The 25,071-nt window shown below is 55.2% G+C and overlaps 1 protein-coding gene across 6 annotated transcripts in view; it reads left to right on the plus strand.

Annotated features, from left to right (window-relative positions):
- Nucleotides 1-25,071, plus strand: part of CUX1 (cut like homeobox 1) — a 352,682-nt gene that overhangs the window by 269,868 nt on the left and 57,743 nt on the right. For 2 of the 6 annotated variants that reach the window (XM_032430822.1, XM_032430820.1), the window contains exons 11-20: nucleotides 94-282; nucleotides 8,183-8,241; nucleotides 11,574-11,622; nucleotides 12,455-12,551; nucleotides 13,534-14,205; nucleotides 15,333-15,398; nucleotides 16,724-16,825; nucleotides 19,109-19,941; nucleotides 21,837-21,999; nucleotides 22,498-22,554. In XM_032430822.1, the coding sequence (XP_032286713.1) occupies nucleotides 94-282; nucleotides 8,183-8,241; nucleotides 11,574-11,622; nucleotides 12,455-12,551; nucleotides 13,534-14,205; nucleotides 15,333-15,398; nucleotides 16,724-16,825; nucleotides 19,109-19,941; nucleotides 21,837-21,999; nucleotides 22,498-22,554 (2,287 nt within the window). The remainder of the gene's footprint in view (nucleotides 1-93; nucleotides 283-8,182; nucleotides 8,242-11,573; nucleotides 11,623-12,454; nucleotides 12,552-13,533; nucleotides 14,206-15,332; nucleotides 15,399-16,723; nucleotides 16,826-19,108; nucleotides 19,942-21,836; nucleotides 22,000-22,497; nucleotides 22,555-25,071) is intronic. The other 4 variants (XM_032430824.1, XM_032430823.1, XM_032430821.1 and 1 more) reach the window with 3 other exon arrangements.

Consider the following 25,071-nt stretch of genomic DNA (forward strand, 5'->3'; position numbering starts at 1 on the left):
CACCTGCACGTTCTTGCCTCTGTTGCCGGCATAGATAAACACAAGCCCCACCCGAAGCCAGGGCAATTTTGTCATTTCCTTTCTCCTCCGCAGGAGCAGGCCATAGAGGTGCTGACCCGCTCCAGCCTGGAAGTTGAGTTGGCCGCCAAAGAGCGGGAGATCGCCCAGCTGGTGGAGGACGTGCAGAGACTCCAGGCCAGCCTCACGAAGCTGCGTGAGAACTCGGCCAGCCAGATCTCCCAGCTCGAGCAGCAGCTGAGTGCCAAGAACAGCACGCTCAAAGTAAGAGCACTGTGGGGGCCACGGGCTGAGGGAGGGCTGGACACGCATGCGCACACGCACACACCGCTGCTGCCTCTGCCTTCTACATGTGACCCTGGAGGAGCCTGGGGCCGGTTGGCCCAGGGGGTCACTTCTGTCTTCACTGTCTGGGGCACGTGCTGGATGTGGTGACCACCACAAGAGGCCTTAGCTCAGAAGCCACCTTGTCAGCCCTGCCTTGGCTGTTGCACAAGTGTCTTTCACGTTTGTGGTCCGCACAGGTCACGGTTAGAACTCGTCCTCACGTTAAAAGCAGAAGGGACGGCTCAGGTTTTTTTCAGCCTGAGCTCCAACCATCAGCAAGAGTTTTTCCCTCCAGTGAGAACAGTGGCAGCGTAAGGAGGCATGAGGTTCCCCTGGACACATCTCTCACGGGTGCACAGGTGCTGTCCGAGCTCCTTTCCGGAGAGCATCTTGTCTGGAATTGACTGCAAGTAGGGCAACCTTGAACCTCTGTGAGGGAACTAGAAGCAGGGTCCTGGAGCCCAAGGCAGGGGGAGTGACTTTGAACCCTTCTACCAGCTCTTGCCTGAACGGCACTGCCCCTGATGGGCCGTGTGTTGCAGGCAGCACTTGGTAGAAGGCCCCGTTGTCAGCGCCCACCCACGGTGCTGCTTCCCCACCTGGCATCCCAGAGACGGACATTCTGTGCACCTGCTCGTGTGGGGTTGGAGTGGTTGCCAAGGTCACAGGCCAGCTGCACAGACATGCCTTGCATCCAGCTCCGCCAGCCTTTCAGTGTATTTTTAAAAATAATTATACTTGATTTAAGATTTTTCAGCCTGCTACAGTTAGCACCATATGAAGGAAATCCTCGCACCCTAGATTCGTGGCATGTCAGGGCCGGAAGGGCCTCCTTGGAGGTATCTTACTTGAGGATAAGCGACAGGGCTAGCGAGAGTGTGGGCCCGGCCCCCAGGCCAGCGGGCCCCCACTCTGCTATCCCTCCCTAGCCTGTGCGATGCCCGCCTAGCTTCCGTTTGCAGAGCGTGCGAATGATGGCCAAGCCCAGTCTTCATGTACTAAATACAGTGCATCAAGATCAGTTGTAAAAATGTCCGGAAAACTTTCTCTTCAGTAAAGTAATTCCAGAATGTAGTTAGGCCCATCTTAATTTTTTTAAAAAACTGAGATTTCCCTTCCCAGCGCATGCCCGTGTTTCTGACCTTGAGCCGAGTTTCCAGCAGGTCAGCAGCTCGTGGGCCTGACCTCCCTGACCCGGGGCACCCACCGCTCTCCCTCCCTGGTTTCCTCCTGGCCTCTTCGGGGTGCGTTTCCTCCAGTGTCTGAGGAGCCAGTCCTGCTGACTTTGGGGAGAGGGTGGACACATCTGTCATCGACCATGACATTTATTTCTCCCATGGTTCTTATTCTCCCATCAGCCTGCCCAGTGAGTGCCAGCGTTCATCTTTTATTTCTAGATTAAATCTAATTTTCTCGTGTTACAGCCATTTCTGACCCCAGCAGTGACATTATTATTAGATAATTTGCCTTTCTCTGCTTTGTTACAGTTAAGGGGGGACTCAGATACATCTTGCATTTGACTATGAGAGGGAGGCTATAGAAGTTACATTTTTTATTATGGAGCAATTTCTTCTAAATCAGTTAAGGTTTTAATGTTTGCCTTCACACACACACAAAAATGAAACGCATTTTTACAAATTAATGTTCTTTATCCATATCTTGGGGGAATTCTTTAATACGGTGCAGTTAATAAAACAATTTGGCAATACTTCTTCCAAAATTATCGCTCCCTTATCTTCATCTGATCTCATAATCAAAACATATCCTCTAGTAACAAGACTTCTCTGATTCTAATTATCTTAACCCCTTGTCACCAGGAGTGAAGATCTCCCCAATACTGAACCCACACACAAAAGGCATTAGCCTCCCCCAGACGAGCACATCTACCTCCCTCACCCGAAGGAGTAAGGTTAATTGAATGAGATACCTTCACGGGCTTTTTTTTTTTTTTATTTCCTAATGTGTATAATTTATAGTTTCAAATCTAAACTAAACAGCAATGCAGTTATTAGGAAAAATAGGTTATGAATGAGACCCGTCAAATTGGCGACCTGATGCTTTTGCAATGGGGCTTCTCCGGCCGGGAGTGGCACCTGAACTTCCCCTGGGGCTTTCCTTTCCTGCTCCTCCGTCTCCCACCCCAGCACCCCCCCCCCCAGTCTTTTCCTTCTGGGACCATGTCATTCAGCCCCAGGGGACGCTGGGATACACGGTGCGGGGTTCAAACTGGGATCGCCGTCTGAGGATGCTGCGGCTTGAGGCCCAGCTCCACTGCTTGGCGTTGGGGGTGGTTTTGCCATGAACGTTGACGATGGTCTTTGAGACAAACGCTAACGTGCTTGATGACAGTCGCTGAGGAGACGTGGGGGTTGATCTCACAGGGCAGAGTCTCTACTCTTGAGCTTACTGGGGTTTTCTCAGTGCCATACCCTGAAATGGAATATATTTGGGGGAGGGGGCCGTTGGCTTGCTTTCTCCAGCACCTTGAAAGTCTCCATCTCTTGCAACTACTGTTTCCTCACCTAGACGATCGATTGGTAATTCCGTGAGGATGAATCAACAGTTGGATGTCTGCCAGTCTCTTTTTCCCCGTGTTCTACTTTCTCAAGCCAAGTTCACCCTAAACACATCGCTATCCACATACAGTGGTGCCCCCCTCCCCTTTAAATAGACATGGAAACAGACTCAGAAATGGGAGATGTTTCTTCCTGCTGAATCTGACAAGTCCTCAAGCACATTGCTGCTTGTACAGGATAATTCTGTATTTGTAATTAATGAAGTAACCCGGCTGCCATTACAAGACTGCTTTTTTTGATAACTCTATTCTATGGTCTTCTGTTGGAGCACTTCAGTACAGAGGCAGTGTAATTAGGCAGTCACCTGCATTTTACTTGCTAAAGCACGGAAAATCATGCTACCAATACCTGCAATTTAAAATGGCTATTTATACGAAAGGCTAGCTAAAAAAATGCCCATCTCCCATCGGGAGAAACTGGTATTTTCTAAAGATGAGTACTTCCCACTGGGGATGGAGGGTGTATTAGAATCACCTGGGGGGCTGTCTCCAGGGGCCGCCCCCACTCTGTCTCCACCCCACCCCCCACCATCTCCTGCAGTTCGATGGGTCCTGTTGAGCCACCACGGAGCACGCTGTGTCCCTCAGAGGGTTGGGCTGGGAAAAAACAAATGACCACTTTTCTAGATTCACTCAGTTCTTTGTTTCTGGATGCTGGCACTTTGATACGTAGGTTCCCTAACCTACTGCAATGAGGCTGCCTTCAGTCCCATTTCAAAGAGCGTCTTCTCAATGTCTCAGCCTCAGCACATGAGTAGCCGTGATGATGCTCATGGCCTCGCGGAGGAGGTCTCTGAGGTTAGGAGAGGCCCATGCATGTCCCTCCACTGTGCCCGTCCCCCAGTAGGAGAGACTTACCCTGGGTCGCACAAACGAGCCCGAACATCAAAAGTCCCAATAGCAGAGAGCCCGGGGCCGGGCCTCCCCCAGTCTTGTGCTGGCTGGGTCTCGAAGGTGGTGTGAGCATAGATTCTTGGAGAGGAAGGAGTGAGGCTTCCGTGGGGAGCAGGAGGCCACAGGTAGGCCCCTCCAAGGCGGCTGTAAACCAGGGCGCGTTACTAGAAGTGCTTTCAGGAGCTGATTACTTGTGGGAATCTGTGAGGAGGCCTCTCGGAAAGATACACATTACCCTGGCCACCTCGTGTCGGATCCGGGTGTTCCACCTGCAGGCAGCGTCCTGGTGGCCTGAGCGTTGAGGCTGGACCCTCCTGGGCTGTGATGGCACCGTTCCGTGAGAAGGAGTCAGCTGCCTGGCTCACACCTGGATCACAGCTCGGGGAAATTGGAAGTGACCTCTGATAGGGTTGCCTTCCTGGGGATCCCCCTTCACTGTCCGGGGTCACACTTCTCCAGCCTATGGCAAGCCCTCCAGAATAACCTTCCCCGTCACAGTCTGGCCGTGTGTGCACAGGACCCACCTGGGCCTCCTGGGCTTCCCCTGCCCCCAACACATGCCCGGCATCAGTAGATCCTAAATTTACGTGCCTGCTATCTCTCACCAAGGAATCATGGAGACCAAATGGGTTCCCCGTGCAGGTAAAGGAGGGTGCACACAGCCTCAGCCGGGACCTCAGAGATGACCCCAAGGGGTGGGGCATCAGACCCCCCTCCCCCAGACCAGGGAGCCCAGTCATATGTCCCCATTCTCGGCTGGTGACCCCTCACCCCAGGGGTCCCCGTGAAGACACGGGGTCACACACCACTGCCCCAAGCCTGAGCTGTTGGGCTTCAGAGAACACTGCTGAAAGCCTGGCTCTGACCATCTGGGGGGAAAGGTAAAGGCATCTGCACACGGCAGCGGGGTCACCTCCCCAGCCCACCATCTGTTTCGTGGTAAGGATGTATTACCGCCCTGCCCCCTGCTGTGCTGCCCAGAAGAAAGGCCTCTCCGAGGGTCTCCACATCAGTCTTCCTGCCAGGGGTCCCGTGAGTTGGTAGCCCTAGAGCATTTTAAGAACTTCATACGGATAATTCTTCTAGCAACTCAGGATCCTTTTGCTGAGCACCTGCTGAGCTCCGGGGACCAAGGGTGTGCTCTGTATTGCTAAATGGATGGGACCTACATCCTGCGACGGTCCTGTCTTTGGGAACCCGTTTTCTTACTCTCCCCATTGTCCAGGGGAGGAGCATGAGGCCCAACAGGCTAAGCCCGTTAGGAAGTGGAGAACTTCATAAACAGAGCCCCTGGATTCAGAACCGGAGAGCACCTTCCAAAATCACAGTCCTCTCCGATACCACCCCCCAGGGATAAAGTCCTAATAACACCAGTACCAGTAACCACCCCCCATCTCCAGAGTGCTTGGTCGTGTGCTGCTCATTCCACGGGCATCATTCTATCTGGATCTCACCAAAGCACTGTACCATGGGTGCCATTATCCCCATTTTATAGATGAATAAACTAAGGCTCAGAGAAGTTCAGTGTCTTGTTCAAGGTCACCCTGCAACTAAGTGGCAGAGCCAGGCCTTGGTTGATCTGTCAGGCTCCGGAGCCCAGGCCTCCAGCGAGCGCCTGGCTTGGCCTCCGCACACGTAGGTTCCTCCTGGAATTGCAGGGGGGGCGGGGGCGGCTTCCCGCTCGAGTGCGATCTGATTGTAGAACTCGGTGATTTGTTTTCTTTCTGTGGGTGCACAGCCACCTGTGCAGAGATGGTGCAGCAGTGAAGGGAGATAGTGTTTGGGGCGTAGACCCCAGCACCGAATCTGGCCCAGCCAAGGAATACTTGAGAAATCTGGGAGGAGCCTTTCTCTCCAGAGGACAACAGACGGAGCTGTTGCCCTTTCCAGGTGGAGAGTTTTTGAAGCTAGACTTTTTAGGCACCCAGCAAGGAGTCTGTGGTCAAAGACCCAAGCAGAGGACAGAGTGTGGCTCTGGGAAGTCAGACTCCCAGACGTTGGTGAGGTCGGGCTCACAGTGCTCACAGGTCCGGACAGACTTTGCATCCTGTTGTCTGCCCCAAGAAACGAACATCAGAGGTTTACAGAAGCAGTCTTGGGGTTCTTCTCGATTAAGCTGCCCCCGGGTAGGCGGCAGAAATTTCAGCAGACGATTCAGTCCTCAGCGAAAACCATACATCCGACCAAGTGACAGGACTCCTGTCCTAAATCCTTCTCGTTAGGGCCCCTCACGGGTCTGCAAAGCCGTGCTCCCTGGGAGACTTGGCAGTGGTGACAGCCCCACATCAGAGGCCCCGGGGTGCCACATCCGCACCAGGACCTGGCCCTGTGCTCCTTCCCCAACCCTTTGAGGTCATTGCTGCCCTTGCATATTTCACAGATGAAACACTGATTACCGTGCCCCGAGGTGTCCCGCTCATAAGTGACGGACCTGACTCCAGGTTCAGTGCCCTGCTGGCTTCTACAGTGCTCCGGATTTTCCCCTCTCGCTGCCCTCCCTCCTGTCTCCTGAACACGAGCAAGTTTAATGTGTTCATAGCCGGCGTCCGTGAACTGCACAGCCTGAAAGGTGCCTTGCATCCCAGCGGCACCCGACCGTCTTTTGTTGGGGATGGCTGACACACGACTGTAGGGAGAATGAAGTAATCACTTCTTCGAGAGCACCTTCGGAGACTCTTTTGTCGGAAAATGAGTGTATGCTACCCACCCCACCCCCCCGTTTGATTACGATGAGAAACCATCATGATATATAAAGTTGGCAAGAGGTCATAAAAAGGAACGAGGGCAGAGCACTTTTACACGATGGAAATACACACAAGAATTTGCCAACAAAGGCGATAGGAAAAGATGAGCTAAAATTCTCTGACAGTGGGCAGGTTGAGATCCAGGTGAGCATCACGCCTGATGGGCCAGATGGGCATCTCCTCCCCAAACTCTAGAACATTCTCAGTCGGCCTTAAACTGTGGCTGCAGCCATGGCTGGCCAAGCACTACCTAAAAAAGGCAACTGGGAGCGCTGTGGATTCGGGACCTGGAATTTGTTCACCCCAGGCCTGGAAACATGCTAAATCGTCAGCCATCCCCCGCCCCAGGGTCTTTGTGTTTTATGTGAGGCGGCCTTATTCCCTTCCCCTTCACGGGAGGTCAAGAGCAAACTAGTCCAAACACCCTCGCAGAAGGGAGCATCCTCTGCTGACCACCCAAAGCCAAAGGCCCCTCCTAGCAAGAAAGCCCCACAGAGCACTGCACAAACCAGCCACATCAGGGCCCGTGAGCTCACAGAGCATCTCATAGCCGGGGTGCGTGTTGTCTCATTCCCCCTCTGAGGGGCATTCGAGGGCCAGGGAGTCAGTTGACTGTTCCCAACCTTGGCCCTGCTGACCAGGTGCCCTGCAAGGGCCCTCCCGCGGGACTCAGACAAAAAGACCACCCAGCTCACCGGGCCTCCGCTCCTGAAGTGCCCATGTCCGGGGGCGGGGGGGTAGCGCGGATCTGAAGGTTCAAATGCTTTTTCCCCGATTCCTATCTGATGCCAACACTCAGTGACAAAGGGCTTGTACCTCTTGTTAGCAGGGTCCCACCAAAGGTGTTGACAACTGACTGCACATGTCAGCTAGCCTAATGTATCTCGCGAAAAGCCACACGCTGATGTGAAAGTGCTGAGCACTTTTCTTCGCTCTGTTTGCCATTTCGTGGTATTTCCTACAAAATGGCCTTTTCTCATTTTGTTTTCCACTTTGCTAAAGCTCTGTTCTACTTTGGTTAGGTTTGATATTACACCTTATATTACCGTGTGTGTGTTTGTGCACATTCACACTTGCTCACGCCCACACTCACGCCAGACCAGAAGCGTGAAGGTCAAGAAAGCGACCCCACACGTTGGCACCATTCACTTCACGTTTGCGTTTCGTCTCAGGGACAGCTGGACGTTCCCTAGGGACTGGAGTCCATGAAGGCTGTCCTAGTGCCATAGCAGGACGTCATGACCTGGGCGGTTTAAACAAAAAACTTGTATTTCTCACAGTTCTGGAGGCTGGGAAGTCCAACATCAGGGCACTAGCAAATTCCGTGTCTGCTGAGGACTCCCTTCCTGATTCCCAGACCAGTGTCTGCTTTCCCACCCTGCCCGCGCATTGGGGTGCGTCGTGGGGTCTCTGTGCCAAGGGCACTGATCTCATCCGTGGGGCTCCCCCCCCCGGTGACCCAGTCGCCCCCAAAGGCCACGCCTCCTAACACCATCACCCTGGAGGTTGGGTTGCAACACACAGATTTGGGGGTAGGGGGTAGAGGGACACAAGCATTTACTTCATAGCGAGGTCCGTCAACCCGTTGCAGACACAGCCACTAATAAAATTCCTCTGTTTTCAGCAACTGGAAGAAAAACTCAAAGGACAGGCTGACTATGAAGAAGTGAAGAAAGAACTAAAGTAAGTGTGGAGACGCCGGTGCGGCCGCCCACAAGCCAGGGCTCGCTGGTGACTTCTCCTAAGGAACCTCTGTGCCAGGGACGGGGCAGCCGCGGGCCCTCGCTCTGGGCCTTGGCGGCCGCTCCCCCACCGCGCCGTGTCCCGGGCTGCCCAGAGCCGTGGGCGTGTGCACTCAGGCCTGTGCCTGAGCTCTGGGGACTTTTTCTAAGACGCCGTGCATTTCAAGTATGCCAGTGTGCACAGAATCAGGGGAGACGGTGCCCTGATAGAAATTACGAAATATGAGCTTGTGTGCTAGCAGTAAGTTCCCCAAACAGGAGCAGAACAGGGAAATGTTTTGTTTTGGGGTTGTTGTTGTTTTTAAGATTTTATTTATGTATTTGTGGGGGGGGCGGCAGGCAGAGGGAGAGGGAGAAGCAGACTCCTCGCTGAGCAGGGAGCCCAATGCGGGGCTCGATCCCAGGACCCCAGGATCATGACCCCAGCCAAAGGCAGACGCTCAACTGACTGAGCCATCCAGGTGCCCCCAGGGGAGTGTTTTCCAGTTGAAAGCCTACACATGGCCTCATACCACCACCCCCCGCCCCTGACCACCTTCAGACACCAGGACTTTCTTCTCTCAGCTTCCAGTTTCCCATCCAAAGGCAGTAGCTGAAGTCCTGTCACCCCTCCAGTGCTAATGCGAACATTCTCAAGTAGAAGTGCCCGCACTCACGCCCCGCCTCCTAGTGCCTCAAACTCCTTCCCCCAAGGCTACCCCCGGCCCTCCTGGAGCCCTCCTGGAGCTCATGGGCAGCCCCTGCCTCCATGGCCGGACTCTGAAACACGGCAGACGGTCACCGGGCCCTGCAGGCCCGTGTTCTCCGCTGCTGCGGGAACACGGGGTCCTTCCTCTGCTTCCCCCTGTTGGGCCCAACCCCTCCGCAGACACCCCCTTGGCCTCAGGCTCCCTTCTCTGGTGTTGGCGTCTCCCTCCCGTCTCTCCAGGCTGACCCCCCCACCCACACCCCGGATCCCTTCCTACTCCTCTGCTATCCCATCAGCCCCCCCTCCTGACACTTTTAATTTCTCCTTTTAAAATAAGCCTACACCCACTCGCCATGCTGTTCTTTGTATTCTCAATTCCATTCCCTCGGGACTGCTAAAAAAGCCCACGGAAGGCCTCTTGGACCCTCCCGCCACCAGGGCCCGTCGCCCTCCCTCAGTCATGAACTCCCCCAGCCTCGCTGGCAACTTGCCTGCAGGTGGCTTCTCAGCCCGGTGCCCAGAGGCCCAGCCTGTCTCTCCCTGGACGGTGTCGCCCCCTCTGGCCGCAGACAGCCTTGCAGCACCTCCTTGGACACCCCTCACACACACACACACCTGCCTACATCTTCCCTCTTCCAACCCTGAGGCGTGTGCTATTCACCTGTCTGACCTTCTCTATCTGCTGCTCCTGTCCCCATCGTCCTTCCTTCTGCTCTTCCTCCCACTCAGAAGAAAACAGCCTGTGCCTTCTAGTGCTGAGTCAGAGAAACTCTGATGTGAAGGCCTCCTCCCCCAGCCTCTGCCCATCCACGCAGCTCAGTCCCGACGGTCCTCTTAGCTCACCTCCGTTCCCATGCGCGACACGATCAAGGTCCATTCCCTCCCACGCAGCCACTGCACGCTTCCTCCCAGAACTGTGCCTGCATTCCGAGTGGCCCTTTCTGCTACATGTGCACACCGTGGCCCCCCTCAGCCCCAGGTCTGCATCTGAAGGCCCCACTCCGATGGCTTTTCTGCTAAAATATGCCCCTGCCCTCCCACTTCCTAGTGATCCAAGGGCCCTTCCAGAGACACGCCCCACCTCCCGTCATAGCTATCTCTGCCCCAGGCCCCCTGCCCACCTCAGTGGTCTGTAAAATGCCCTGCTCCTTCCAAGCCCTTCTTAGACACTCACTCCTCCTGAGACGGACCCCGTCTCTAACCCAAGGAGGTTTCTGCTGCCAGCAGCGCCTATCAGGTCTTCTGTGTTGGGTGCTATTTGGATTTTGTCATCTACCTGTAACAGCCTGTGGAGTTTGCAAGGGCGAGGGGCAGAGCGGTTCTGATCCTCTGAGTGCCCAGCACCCAATAGGTCATCAGTAAAGATCCAGTGAATGAACGAACAGACGCTGGTGTTTTGGGTGTAAGCTTATAGGCTCACTTCAGTCTTTTGTTACGTGATCCTAAAGATTTCAGACAAGAATATAGCTGCAAACGTGACGGCCGTAAAAAAGGACAAGTTCCAGACTGCTCGTCACTTCTCTTCCGGCTGATGCAATGCGGCCCCTGAGTTATTATTTTCAATAGCTCACCATAAAATAAAATTACGAGGTTTCCTTCCTTCCCCCCACCCCCCAGCTGCTCTTTCGTTCCTTTTCTGTTGGTCTGTGGGACACGGGCCACTACGAAGATAAAACCACAGATAAACTAAGCCGTCAGCTTCTCACTGACCACCACAGTGGCTGCAACAGAGTGGTCTCCCGGGACCCTGGGCATTTTTACACGGTGCTCTTGACACTTCCATGGGACTTAAAGAGGGCAGAGGCCAAGGTCATGGCTGCGAGAACGCTGGGAGAGCACAGGTGGCCTGCTGCCGGGGACCACAGCCGCTTTCGCTCGCCTTCCCAAGCGCTTGGGGCCATGTGGACTCACTGTCCTTCCCTCCCAGATAGACTCACAGAAAGGAAGGAATGTCCCTTTGAAAGGAACACTGGAAACAGTGGTTCTGGGCACCTGAACTCCCTCGGCTCTCAGACTTGTGGAAACAAGCTGAGACCGAGGCGGTTTCAGCGATAAGGAGAACAAAGGAGAAACAGTCCTGCTCCCCCGCAGCGCTTGGGGCTGCAGAGCAGGTCTGTGGCCAGCCTTGGAGCCATGCAGTTTGGGACCTTGCTTTTTGCCTATTTTCCCAGGTCCCTGCATGGCAGCCACCAAGTGAGCATCTGGCCCCCCGGGGCAGGTGGGAGGGATGAGGTTTCTCTCTCTGGCTTCCTTCTTACAACTTTTTCATTCCCTGTAAGCTTGACAAATACATTCCACTTGCAACAATGTTACGTCTGTGTTCAACTTTAAAATTATACTCCGAACAGCCCTGGTGTGATTCCATATGGAATGATTTACATGCTGGGCAAGAAACTTTTGCTGGCCAACTGCTAGTTGAATAGTTATTCTAGAGACACTATCAGATTATAATGCTGCCAGGGAGGTTGTTAAAGCTGTCATTCCTCCGTTCCTGGAGTGCAGGAAAGTGTAATGTTAGTGCTCATTAGTGTGGCAGTTATCAAAGGTAGGAGTGGGGAATAACTGCTCTGTCTTGCTCTCCACAGCATTCTGAAATCCATGGAGTTTGCACCGTCCGAGGGCTCTGGGACACAGGTACGCACTCTCGTTTGCTCTCTGTGTGCGTGAGGGCCAGCTCGCCGTGGTCACTGCCCGTCCCCGAGCAAGCCGCACGCTCTCGAAATTTCCATGAAACCTCCCGCCTGCAGCTAACGAGTCATTTCCTGGGAACCTTAAGCAAGTTCAAGCACATTATCTTTAATTAAAAAGAGGCAGGAAGAGAAAAGTCAGTGTTTTCCAGACGGGTAGCTCAGTTCACATGACGTTGTGATCTCACTTGGGCGGGCACTGAGCACATGGGTAAGACCACTTTTAGATCGTGTCAGAGACTAGCCCCAAACGGACCAGCTTAGGAACTTTCTTTATCTGCTGCCTCACGTGGAAAAGAGGTGGGGCAAAATGACCACGGTGCCCGGTAACCTGGTGGCCAGGGAGAATTTAAGGCATCAAATGGAATCCCGCTCCTGATGTCCAGACGGCAGCTGACTCTTTGTGGCTGGTACCAAGGAAAGCTTAACCTTGGTAGCGACCTCCGGACAGGTCTGTGGCTCGGCAGCCAGTCCGCGTGCCAGATGAGGGACAGGTTTAGACTCCTCGACCTTGGGGACGGCATAGAGAATAGGAGTTGTCTAGAAGCCACATGGGTGTAAAAGAAGAATGACTGCGACGGGAATGCATCCTGTTGGAAAGGCTCTTGAGTGCTCTCCACGCGTGTGGGAGCATCTCCAGGGGAAGGCAAGTTCCTATAACGCATGGGAGTCAGAGAGCGGGCTGCACAGGCCATCGGAGCAGGGGTTTCGGGGTCTGGCGGCCCCGGGGAGCGGGCGGGTGGCCGGCCCCACAGTGAGCCCTGCTCTGCCCCATCTAGGACGCGTCCAAGCCCCTGGAAGTGCTGCTGCTGGAGAAGAACCGCTCGCTACAGTCCGAGAATGCCGCGCTGCGCATCTCCAACAGCGACCTGAGCGGTAGGTTGACAGGGTCTCGCGTGCCGTGCTCGGTCCCTTCCGGGGGCCGAGGAAGAGGAAGGTGAACCGTGAGTCTGGGCCGATGCATGACGGGAGCATCAGCGGTTGATGACAGCCTTGACTAATGAGCGCTTGGTCTCCTCCTGGGCCTCCGCACGGCTCCTCCCCTCCCCCCGCCCCGCCTACCGACGCGCACGACGAGGCGCGTGGCCGCAGAGCAGCTGCGGAGGTCAGTCAGGGCAGGAGAGGCCAGGAGGGACGCTCAGAGGATGGTGGCCTCTCTGGTCCGGTCCCAGTCGTGCGGCCTCTGTCTTGTGGTGTTTCCGGGGCTGCTTCCAGCCTCAGTGGAGCTTTTCTTCCTTTTGTCAGGTTTTCCTTGGGAGCGCATCCCCCATCCTTAGCCTTTCTTTGCTCGTCCCAAAGTGGTGGCGTCACTGACTGCTTCTGGTTTTGGCAGCTGGTAAACCGTTTAACAGTGTCTCGGGCTCCGATGATAATTCATTCTTAAAATGTGCGTGCCTTCGATCGAGTGGACTCGGTGCAGTGCATTCGCCTCAGAGCAAGTGGTGTGAGAGAACCCGTTGGTCCCAAAATGTCAGTGTTTGCTGCTCCTCAGGTGGGGCCCTTCTGGTAATAGCTCGAATGCTAGCGGCCCAATAAGAGGCCCCGCGACCTGTCGACTCTTTACTGTGTGTGGTACCGGCTCCTTGCCACTTTAGGGGTTTGAATCTGTGTCGAGGGGACTCTCCAGGCTGCAACGTACAAGAAAGGTGCAAACATGAAATGCATGTTGCTTGTTTCGGGGGGCCTCGTTTGGCTAATTTAAAAATTCAATTGAAAAACAAACCAACACACCTCATTGGCCCTTGGAAAATCTGCACTTTTTTTTTTTCCCTTTTGTGGGGCAAACTTGGCATTTTGGTCTTGGTTTTTTTTCCCTTTTGAATCCCCCATAATGCATTATGTTTGCCCTTCCTTGTAGGGTCAGCCAGGAGAAAAGGGAAAGACCAGCCTGAGAGTCGGCGTCCTGGACCTTTGCCGGCCTCCCCTCCTCCTCAGTTGTCCCGCAACACGGGGGAGCAGGCTTCCAATACTAATGGTACACACCAGTTCTCACCAGCGGGGTTAACGCAAGACTTTTTCAGCTCATCCCTGGCAAGCCCCAGCCTACCCCTGGCTTCTACGGGAAAATTTGCACTAAACTCTCTCCTCCAACGACAGCTAATGCAGTCCTTCTACTCCAAGGCCATGCAGGAAGCAGGAAGCACAAGCATGATTTTTTCAACAGGTCCATACAGCACAAACTCCATATCTTCCCAAAGTCCATTACAACAGAGCCCAGATGTAAATGGCATGGCCCCGTCTCCCAGCCAGTCAGAAAGTGCTGGGAGCGTCTCCGAGGGCGAGGAGATAGACACGGCAGAAATCGCCCGGCAGGTGAAGGAACAGTTGATCAAGCACAATATCGGACAGCGCATTTTCGGACACTATGTCTTGGGACTGTCTCAAGGGTCTGTGAGCGAGATTCTGGCCCGGCCCAAGCCCTGGAATAAACTGACCGTTCGCGGCAAGGAGCCCTTTCACAAGATGAAGCAGTTCCTCTCAGACGAGCAGAACATCTTGGCCCTTCGCAGCATCCAAGGCAGACAAAGAGGTGAGAGGCTTTCGGGGGCTGGCGCCAGCGTGTGAACCCGTCAGGGTTGTGTGTGAGTGTGTGTGTGCGTGTGACGAAACATTTGTGCATCACATCAGGTAAAGTTCTCCTGAGTTCTACCATCTCCAGGGTCCGATCTGAGGGTCGGCTGGCGTGAGCCAGAGCCCATAGATTGGGGGGGTCTGGCCTCTGACACTCGCTCAGCACCTCGCATGTAGTAGACTCAGAACCTCAATCCCGCGTATCGAATCGGACGGAATTACACCCCGTACAACGTCCCGACGTGTGTAATGTCCAGTGGTCCGATGGGCAGTGGGTGCTGGCCCCACGGGGGAGGAGCCCTCAGGTAGCGTCTGGCCCTGGAGCCCCGGCGGCAGCAGCCGGGGTCAGGCCTGGGGAGAGCGTATCGGCCACGTGTCCTCTCCTCTGCCCCACGCGCACAAGGGAGCGTGTCCTGTGGCCAGCCCCCCTCCCGGTGTTAGCTTCTGTTAGCGACTGGCGCAGCCCAATGAGCAAAACACGCCTCCTTGAGTAGGATACGTGGAAGTTCTATTGAGACACCCTTCCTACCCCACCCTCCACAAAAAGATGAAAAGTCCATTCGCATCCCCGATTGAGAGAATCCCTTCCCCCTTGAACGACAGGATCATTCTGCTAAACCAGCAGTGGTAGAGAGGGGTAGATCTTATCAGACGCGTTTGAAACACGACAAATGGAGCAGGGAGACGTTTCGAACAGCGTCGATTTGCACAAAGCACATCGAGCTTTCTATGGCGATGTTAACTGAAATTGACTGTCTTTGGATGATTAATGTGAGCTTTGTTCCGGGGGCTGGTGGGCGATGCGCTTGGTGGCAGGCGGTGCTCCCTCCGTTTGACCCTCATGGCATTGGTGCCGTGGGCCACTCCTTAGGTCTGTCTGATCTTCCGCAGCAGAGCCATGGCCTCTGCAGGCCGGCTGGCCAGGGAAGGGCCTCTCAAAAGTTTCTAGTAACTCCCGAGTTGCACAGGAAGCCCTGAGCCCTTTCTGTAGCGACAGGCGGCTCAGATTTCATGTCACACAGCCCATATCGTCAACACCACCATCCCCCTGATTGTTTTGTTCTTACCACACTTGTTTTTCAACAGAGAATCCAGGCCAGAGCCTGAACAGACTATTTCAGGAAGTACCGAAACGAAGAAATGGGTCCGAAGGTATGTTGCAGGCAGGTGTTTTTCTTTGCAGTTAGTAAAACCTAGGAAGCAGCATGTCCTTAGCTGTGCATTCGGGTTAAAACTGTGCAGTGTGATTCTGGCCTGGAACCTGATGGAAAAACAGCTAGTAAGTATAAAACAAAGCACGGGCTCAAGTACGCACAGTCCCTCCTGAGCTGCCCGCACTCTACTGGGTGCGGAAGAGGCGAGGAGAGAAAGCGCCCCTAAGAATCAGTCCCCAAGTGCCATCCCAACCCCCCCCTCAGGTTCAAATTACACCGTCCCCCCCGCCCTTCTCAGAAGCGGGCAGGAGCGTTAACAATCGTTGCTCTGAGAAAAATCAGGTGGCTGAGTCAGATGACATACTGCTGCTTCCTTGTACTTCCTTTTAACTCTGAACTGTGTTAAAGGTACTACGGAGTGGACAAATTCCAACAAATTCCAAACGTAATCGGTTCTCCTCTGGGCCCCCCTGCGCTCCTTGGTGCTGCATCTTTAAAGGGGCTCCGCCCCCGCGGTCTGCTTGTTTTGCAATGGTTTGGTGTGGCGGTGCTTACTTAGTAAGGTAGCGGAGAATTAAACTACGATACGTGGAAGGCTTCCAGAAAGAGCCGGGGCCAGCCCCCGGGGCCACAGTAGCTTCCGTGCGTCCGTGCACGTGGCTACTCTGCAGAGCGTCACCAGGTGACCGAGGGTCTTGTCCTGGAGGGAGCTCTGCAAGCTACTCGCCTCATTCATAAATTTTTAAAAGACAGCATGTGACCAAAGAGCCGAAATAGGAAGCCTTCATCCTCTTCACCTTGTATGTGCCCATGACTGATAGGTAATCCACCTCGACCCTTCACCTGCATTTCCCATCGTTGCTTTTTGGGGACACCAGCGTCCAACAGACGTGCAGAACCTTGAGCACAATCCCAGGCCAAAGCAATTGTCGGAGTTGCTTTTAAGTGACTCGCAAACACCACTGCCTTTTCCAGGCCTTCCTCTGGTTTGGTACTGGAGTGGGTGACCTGCTCTCCCTAATCCCGCCCCACGGGTGCCATCCAGTTGGGGTAACCGTGAGAGCTTGTCCCGCTGGCCACATGACCCTGACCACCAGGTAGATTCCGCAGGAAGCCCTTCCTGCCCAGGGCCGCAGTACCCGCTGTGAGGTTGCACACCCAGGAGGTACGGGTCAACGGGAGGCCACGCCTGCCTCCTTAACCGTCACCGGCCTCAACTTGGGAGCTATTGATCAGAATGACCTCTTCGTGCAGCCTTGATTTTTGTTGGTTGGTTTGTTTCACGTCCGGGTTTGATGTCATGGGTGTGGCTTCTCCCTGCAGGTAACATCACGACCCGGATCCGAGCCTCCGATACCGGATCCGATGAAGCAATCAAGTCCATCCTGGAACAAGCCAAAAGGGAGCTGCAGGTGCAGAAAACTGGTACGGAATCCGCTTCTTTGACCACTGTCTTCCAGGGTTAATTAGAAGAATTGTCATGAGTGTCCTGGTTAGCAGTATTTAACTTTAAAAAAAAAAAAATGAAAACCCCACACAATAGAACGTGTGTTTTCAGGCACTTAGGCAAGTGCAGAGGGGAGCAGAGGTCTGCGTGATCTCTGTTTTTCTTTTTATCACATCACGCGCTAGCATTGACTCAAGAAGGTGTCCCTGGCCTAGTTAGTCCTTATACTTACGTGGACATGTGGTCTGTGTCAAATTGCCTTTTTCAAATGCCATACGGGCTTTGTTATTTGGGTATATCCTTGACTGAACCCCGAAAAAGGATGGGTGCAAAATAAATCCTAAGCTGCTTCGCAGAACGAATGTTGCTAGGGAGGAGCGGGAAGTTGTAGTAGATGGATGTCCACCTCTGCAGTCAGGCGGCCTCAGGACTCGGCCCTCGGTGCTCCCTGAGAGTTGCCTCGTCCGACAGGAGAGAGCCGCCACGCTTCAGCCTCTCTCTGGCTGAGTTTGACAGCAAGGCACACCGGCCGTAGGTTCAGCTCAGACCTGCTGCCGGAGAGGAGACCAAGTGCCTGGGTTCTCTTGCTCTGGGGTTCAGCATAGGGACGCGCACCCACCCCGTACCCGTGAAGCCCCTGCTCTGCAGAGCCGCTCCCCCGCGGACCTAGTCACGGGGCTTCCGCCAGGCCTGGTGGCAGGCCATCACCCAGTCCCTCCCCTGGCCACGAGGCCCTTCCCCCAGGCCACCCCACTCCCACATGACTCATTCAGTGGCGAGCCCGGAGCTCCCTTCTGGGAACTAGGCCTGGCCTTGGCATTTTTACCTCCCCTGTCCTATTTAAACTAGGTCCACACCCTTGCCCTGAAAGGTAGATACTGTTACCCTACTGCTGATTCTCAAACTCAGGCTCCAAGTGAGACTTACTAAATGGCAGGTCCTGGGTGGAAACCCAGGTCTCTCAGCTCTTGTCCCAGCACCTCCCCCTCTGCAACCATCTGCCTCCTTACAGGGACCCCAGTGCGGTGGGTGGGAGACTGTCCTGTGAGGCCCTGGGGCCTGACACTGGGGGGACCTTCCATTTGATGTAGTTCTTCTTCTCCAGACCAGAGTTGACATGTAAGCCAGCCCCTCCTCTGGGTGGCTGAACAACCAAGAGGCTTGGCCGGGCCCCCTGACAGGGTGGGAGACAGCCCCGGATCGAGAGCAGAAGGGCCCGGTTTCTCCCGCAGACCAGTGCTGGTTCTGCTTGCACCCGAGGGTGCTGTGGGGATCGTGCATGTCCGAGAAGCAGGGCCCTCGGTCAGCCGGTGAAATTAAGTCCTCGAGAGGCCTAAAAGGTTGTCCCTGTTATTTGAAGCATTTTTCAGCCTCATTTAAAGTGGATAAGGAGCTGGATCCTGTGATTCCGTCCCCCAGATGTGAAGGTGTCCACGAGCTGGCACCACCCGCGGGAGCGTTCAGCCCGGCACTCCTCAGCCAGGGCCTCGCTCCACAGTCGCCCGGGAGTTGGTCAAAAACGCGGGGCTGCTGCAGCCCCACGCCTGCTACTCAGGCAGACCCTCAGGGCTGGGGCCTGGGCATGTGCATTTTAACAAGCCCAGCGGGTGATTCTGGGGCACAGCCCTCGTTAAGGGTCCTCGATCTAGCCCACCACCCATCCCAAGCTCACAGACGGAAATCCCGAGGCCCAGCCGTGCCCTCTGAGTCCCCCAAGGTCGGTCCCCCCATCGTGGGGCTCGCTGTTGCCGGCCACACCGCAGTCACCTGCCCAGGGGACAATAAATGTGGGCCAGCCCAAACACGGCCGTGTCTCACTGGAGACTCCGGGCTCACGCTGCAACCCTTAACAGAAATTACGTCTCTAAAGGTTGACCCAAGCACTACGGTTTTGGAATTTAGCACACGAGAATATTGTTTAGAAATCCTCAGGGGTGATGGCACATCCCTGAGCGTCTGCCCACTTTCCCCGCTCCCCCCACCACACACACTCGGGGATAATGAACCCTTTCAGATGGCGTGAAGTAAAGGCCAGCGGGTCTCAGAGCGGTGGCGTTAGTCCGTCTGTCCCTGCCCAGACAGGATGCACGCGGGGTCCACTGACCGAGGAAATGCTGGTCCAAGTCGAGTGGCTTGGTTGTCCCAGAGAATCCGCATTTTGTGGGAGGCCGGGTTAGAAGGAAGCGGAGGGAACAACAGCGCGCTCCCGACCGGAGGGCTCGGGCCCGCCACCACCTCACGCCTGTGTTTGCTCCGTGCAGCAGAGCCCGCCCAGCCTTCGTCCACGGCCGGCAGCGGGAGCTCGGACGACGCCATCCGCTCCATCCTGCAGCAGGCCCGCCGCGAGATGGAGGCCCAGCAGGCCGCCCTCGACCCCGCCTTAAAGCCCGCGCCGCTGTCCCAGGCCGACATCGCCATCCTGACCCCCAAGTTGATACCCTCCTCGCCCATGTCATCCGTGTCCAGCTACCCTCCGCTCGCCCTGTCCTTGAAGAAGCCCCCCTCCGCCCCCGATGCCAGTGCTTCCGCTCTGCCCAACCCCCCGGCCCTCAAAAAGGAGTCGCAGGACGCGCCCGGGCTGGACCTCCAGGGAGCGGCCGAGTCTGCGCAGGGGGTCCTGAGACACGTGAAGAGCGAGCTGGGCCGCAGCGGCGTGTGGAAGGACCACTGGTGGAGCACGGTGCAGCCGGAGAGGAAGAGCGCCGTGCCCCCCGAGGACACCAAGTCGGAAGAAGCCAGCAGCACCAAGGAGAAAGGTGGCGGCAGCCAGCCGCGGGCCGAGCGCAGCCAGCTCCAGGGACCCTCGTCGTCGTCAGAGTACTGGAAGGAGTGGCCCAGCGCCGAGTCGCCGTACTCCCAGAGCTCGGAGCTGAGCCTGACCGGAGCCAGCCGCAGCGAGACCCCCCAGAACAGCCCCCTGCCCTCCTCCCCGATCGTGCCCATGTCCAAGCCCGCCAAGCCCTCGGTCCCTCCGCTGACCCCGGAGCAGTATGAGATCTACATGTACCAGGAAGTGGACACCATCGAGCTCACCCGGCAGGTGAAAGAGAAGCTGGCCAAGAACGGCATCTGTCAAAGGATCTTCGGGGAGAAGGTAAGGGGTTGGTTCGGGGGCCTGCCTTTTCCTGTCTCTCTGGAGGACGTGGCCATAGCCCCTTTAGTGAGCCACAGAGCAGAAAGGGTCGCCCGCCCCCAAACTTGCGGAGAAGCTGGCCGGTGAATGTTCCATTTGCCGCGTCCCCTTAGGGGCGAGACTCTGGGCTAGGCCCCGTCACCCACCACGCTCCTTTTGACTCCCGGTGACACTGTGAGGGGGTGCTAAAGTCACCATCTGACAGATAAGGACAGTGAGGCTCAGGGAAGTCAACTACATGCCCCCAGCCGGCCGGTGGCTCAGTTCAAGTCCCACCTCTCTGCCAAGTGTGGCCCAGACACACCTCCGCAGGCTTTTTTTTGGCCAAAAAAGATCTGAGCCCATAGGGAGACCACCAGTGTGCAGAGAAGCAAAAGGCACAGGATAGGAAAAGCTTGTGTCACGTGATAGGCATAATCGTACCTTTCTCATAACTCAGAAGGCGCTTGGTGAAGCGACCTGCCCAGAATCCATAGCTCATGCGGCCCGGGCCATGCCCGCAGCTGGCCCTAAAAGCCCCCATTTCCATGTCTCCCCTCCCAGGCTCATGAAAGTACAATGGTTTGTGAGTAAGCCCCCCCAGACCCTTTCTGTTCTTGGCACTTCCCGGTAACAGATTCTGGATAATGGGGATTTACCAGGGCCGTAAAATACAAGATAAACATAATACCCCAGCATCATTTCAGATTCAGTAAGTAATTACTGAGCATAATGAGAAGCACTCCACTCCCCTAAAAGGCAGCCTCCCTGAGGGGCACGTAGCAGGGGCGGTAGTGGCCTCCGAGGGGCCCCACGCAGGGTCTCCGTCCCCTCCTGCACCCCCCCCAGCCCCACACTGTCCTGCCTTTCATTCAGTGTTCGCAGCGTACCGTGCCTCAGATCCTTACAACATCTCATTGTGATCTCTTTGTCCTGATTTTGCAAAAGGTGATGGGGTGGAGAGAAGTGAGGATGAGAATTTAAAGTCCCTTGAAATTTCTAGTTCAGTGTTGTAAAAATATCATTTGAGAACATTTAAATAGACATTTGTGCTCATGCCTTAAATTTAGCAGAGACTTAATAGCGTTGAACTTGTTTGGCCCGTGAGTGCAGTTTATTCTGGAACTTGAGAACTTTTCAAAAGAGTGATCGAATGCAGCCCCTAAATATCTCTGGGCTGCATCTGTGTCCTGTGGGGGGTGTTTGTGCCCATACATATGTATGGCCATATGTGAGCGTTCAGAAAACTCGGGCATGTACGTGCAACTTGCTGGTCGTCTGCAGTGAGTCTTACTCCGAGGCTGGCGCCCCCGCCGCCGCCGGCGCACCTCTGGGCCCCCACTGCAGAGCAGGATGTGGTCAGAGAGAGCAAACCTCTCTAAAGGTCAGCCTGGCCCAGCGCCACAAAGACGACTGGCCTCCCGCATCCCGCCAACATCCGCTGCTCCGGCCGCTAAACGGGTCTGTGGCCCCAGCACCTCCACCTTTCGTGACACCACCAAAGAGCAAGATGGTTTCAGCGCTTCCTCCTCAGGGTGTCGGGACGACAGCCCCGCGGCCTCGGCAGGACGAGGCCCTGGGCGAGATCCCAACCCCTCTCCCTGGGAGCAGATAGCTAGGACTGTAACCGTGGGTTCCCCGTGCCAGGGCATCAGCCCACCGGTGACCTTGAAAGCTTATTCCCCCGCCCCAGGCTGGCGCCATCCAGCAGGCAGGGACGGATGGGGCGGGGGCGGGGGTCTGTGCTCAGCCCCTAAAGTGCTCACTGGGTGTCGTCCGTCTCGGCCTCTCCATGGCTCTCTGTGCATCGCCGGCGGATTTTGTCCCCTTGCACTAAATCCTGGCCACTGATGCCATGCCTTTGGTTGCCACTGCAGGTACTGGGCCTGTCCCAGGGCAGCGTCAGTGACATGCTGTCCCGGCCAAAGCCTTGGAGCAAACTGACCCAGAAAGGCCGCGAACCCTTCATCCGGATGCAGCTCTGGCTCAACGGCGAGCTGGGCCAGGGTGTCCTGCCTGTGCAGGGGCAGCAGGGGCCAGGTAAGGGTGGCCCTGCCCTGGGCGCCTACGGGTGGGGGCGGGGAAACGTACGCGGGGGAGGCCGCGAGCTGCCCCCTTCCCGCACAACCTGTTGCCATGAGACCGACTTCAGTTTTGAGGGGAGAGAAGATTGTGCCTAGCTAATTTTATAAGCAGCGGAAAATGAGTTACTAATTAAGAAAATGCTGTTTATACATAAATATAAGTAAAAGTCAAGTAGCTAAATCAGGGAATCAGGAGAGGAAATCAGCCAAAGGCACAGAGGTGAGAGAGAGAACGGGCTCCGGCTTCCACCTGCTCCCGACCGGGGGGTCCCGGCTTTTCCCCAGCAGAGCAGTGCCTGCCTGCATGGCCCCGAGTTCTGGCCGCCCCCCGGAAGGAGTGGGACCTTTGGGGCCCTTACGCTGTCCCCGCCCCACTGCGGGCTGGGTGCATTAGGAAGCTTTAAGCACCTGGGGTTTGTTTCCTCATTTAATTGTAACCCTTTGTCTTATTTAGTTCTCCATTCTGTGACGTCACTACAGGACCCCCTGCAGCAGGGCTGTGTGAGCTCAGGTAACCAGCTGATTTCTGTTGTCTTGTGTGAAATATTTCCCTCCCCTGTACATTTTCCTGTCCTCTGGTCTGTAGCCGGGAGACTCAGAGGACCCCTGGCTCTGGATCTGAAAACACCGTATCCCGTTGGCACGCTAGGTTCTCATGGTCCTAGTTTCTAATGGAGACCGGGAGAGTCGACAGCTGAGTGAGGGTTTCCTCCAGCGTTTTCCCGCTCACCACCAAAGTCTTTCATCAGTCTGTGGCTTCTAGGTGTGCAGGCTTGGGGGCTGGGGTCCAAGTCAGAGACAGATTCTGTACCCGGGGGGGCTTCCATATGAATAGGAGGGGACAGGATTGGGTGCACGATGCTCCCCCAGCAGGGTCATGGCGGGGAGAAGTTGAGTCCATCTGGAAGAACTTGGGGCCACCTTCAAGCAGGAAGGCTGGAGAAGAAGCAAGCGGCCGGCAGGGTCACAGAAAGGAGATGGCAGAGGGCCCCTGGGAGCTGTTTGGGGTGTGAATGGATACAGAGCCAGTGATGTCCAGAAGAGTGGGGCTGAGGATGCGAATCCAGCCGGGAGACAGGTGGGGGTGGGGGCGCCTGGAGTGCCCGCCGGCTGGGACCCTCACCTCATCTGAAGCCCCGAGGTCTCTGAGGCGGCATTTCTGCCCTGCGGACCCCTTGCGGCGGCACCGTGCTCCCGGACCCCCTCGCGTGTCCTCCCCGCGCTCCCGCTAGCGCAGGGCTTGGCTCACCCAGCTTCCAGGAACAGCCAGCATCTTGAGCTGCTCCTCGTTTTTCCTTTATTTTTCTAAACATGTTGATTAGTCTCCATATCCCATTGATTCATTGAAAACACAAACAAAGCTAAGTGAGGAGCGTGAAGCCCGCCAGCCCGCTGCAAGTTTTACGAGGGGAAACATGTGTAGCACGGGGAACAGCTGGGCGGCAGCGGCCGTTACCGCTGCGAGATGCCAAACCCACTCACAGATGCAGCCCGAGCGGGGCGCTTGCCGCAAAGTTCCCGGCTGAGCTTGTGCTCGGGGTGTTCCCGATTTGAATTTGACCAAAATGGGGGTGCGGAAGGCCATATCGTACCTGGATCGTTGGTCTCCTTGGCTGGACATCTATGTGGAGTGGTTTGTCCACCCGCAGAAGGATCCCAGGTACTTCCTTCTCGCGTCATTTCCGGGTCGCTCAGTTTCGTTGGCAAGCCCCAGAGAACTCACCCGGCCCTGGCTGGCCTTCCAGATGCATCAGGGCAAATAATGCACAGAGTCGTTTGTGTCAGAGCTTTGCAGACATTTGTGTGGAAAATCAGCCTTGCCTCTTACTCCCGCGGAAAGCTGGCCTCCCCTTAAGGCCTCCGACAGTATTTGCTGCCCCACCAGAGTCAGGACTAAACTTGGCAGGATGTGACGAACGTTTTTTAGATCAAAATCGCTTGTTCCTAAATAAAACCTGAAGTCTCCTGCAGTTCCAGGTCAGTTATGATCGATGCCAAAATCTCCTCCGTGTGCGAACAAATCCTTAAAAAGAATGGCCTTTCGCTCTTTCATCGAACGGCAGGTAGTTGCTACCGTGTTGGAACTTCCATAGTCACATTCCCAGCGTGGGAAAACCACGCCGGGCTCCTCAGAGGGACGTAAATGGTATTTGTAAGATATCAGATTACTTTATAAAATAAAGCGATGCATAGAACTCGTGGAGAGTCTGCAGATTGGCGGAGGCAGGGAGCCTCTGGATAAAAGTGAGCACTGAAGAACTTCTCAGTGGTTTCTGTGAAGAGGTAGCAGGCGGGTCTCTCCCTGTGTCTCCTCAGCCAGACGGGAGACGGATTGCAGACCGTTTCACCCACCATGCCCGTTGTCAGTCAGCAAGAGGGAATCCGTAGAAACAATAAGCATGATGATTGTGGAGAGAAATGGAAAAATATTTCATATATCCTAGGAAAATAAAATTTTTTTAAGATTTATTTATTTAGTTTAGAGAGTGCACACGCATGCGTGCAAGTGTGGGGAGGGGAGGCGGGCAGAGGAAGAGAGAGAATCTCCAGCAAACTCCCCGCCGAGTGCGGAGCCGGATGCGGGGCTCGATCCCAGGACCCTAAGATCATGACCTGAGCCCAAACTAAGAGTTGGACACTCAACTGACTGAGCCACCCAGACACCCCTAAACTTTTTAATATCATGATGGTAGCTAAGCCAAAATGTTTCTGTGGATTGGCAAAGACTAGAAAGTGCTTGTCAAAACAAGAAGGACGATTATCACAGTGGCAAGATTGTGGGTAGTAGTTTTCCTTGTTTGAAATTTCTTTACTATCAGTGTTATCCTTTCAAGAGTATTTCTAAAAATCAAAGTAGCTGAGCTTTTCAGTATGTGGAATTTAGATTCGAAAAACAGAATTATTTTACGATGATGAGTATTGGTAAATCATCAGGATGGATGCCCATAGGAGACTCCAGAATCTTCCCCGGCAGAGTAGAGAATCAGTGTCTCTGAGGAGAGCTTCAGCAATGCTGCCCCAAAGGTAC

Source organism: Phoca vitulina, unplaced genomic scaffold (genome assembly GCF_004348235.1).
Source record: "Phoca vitulina isolate PV1807 unplaced genomic scaffold, GSC_HSeal_1.0 scaffold45, whole genome shotgun sequence".
NCBI lineage: Eukaryota > Metazoa > Chordata > Mammalia > Carnivora > Phocidae > Phoca > Phoca vitulina.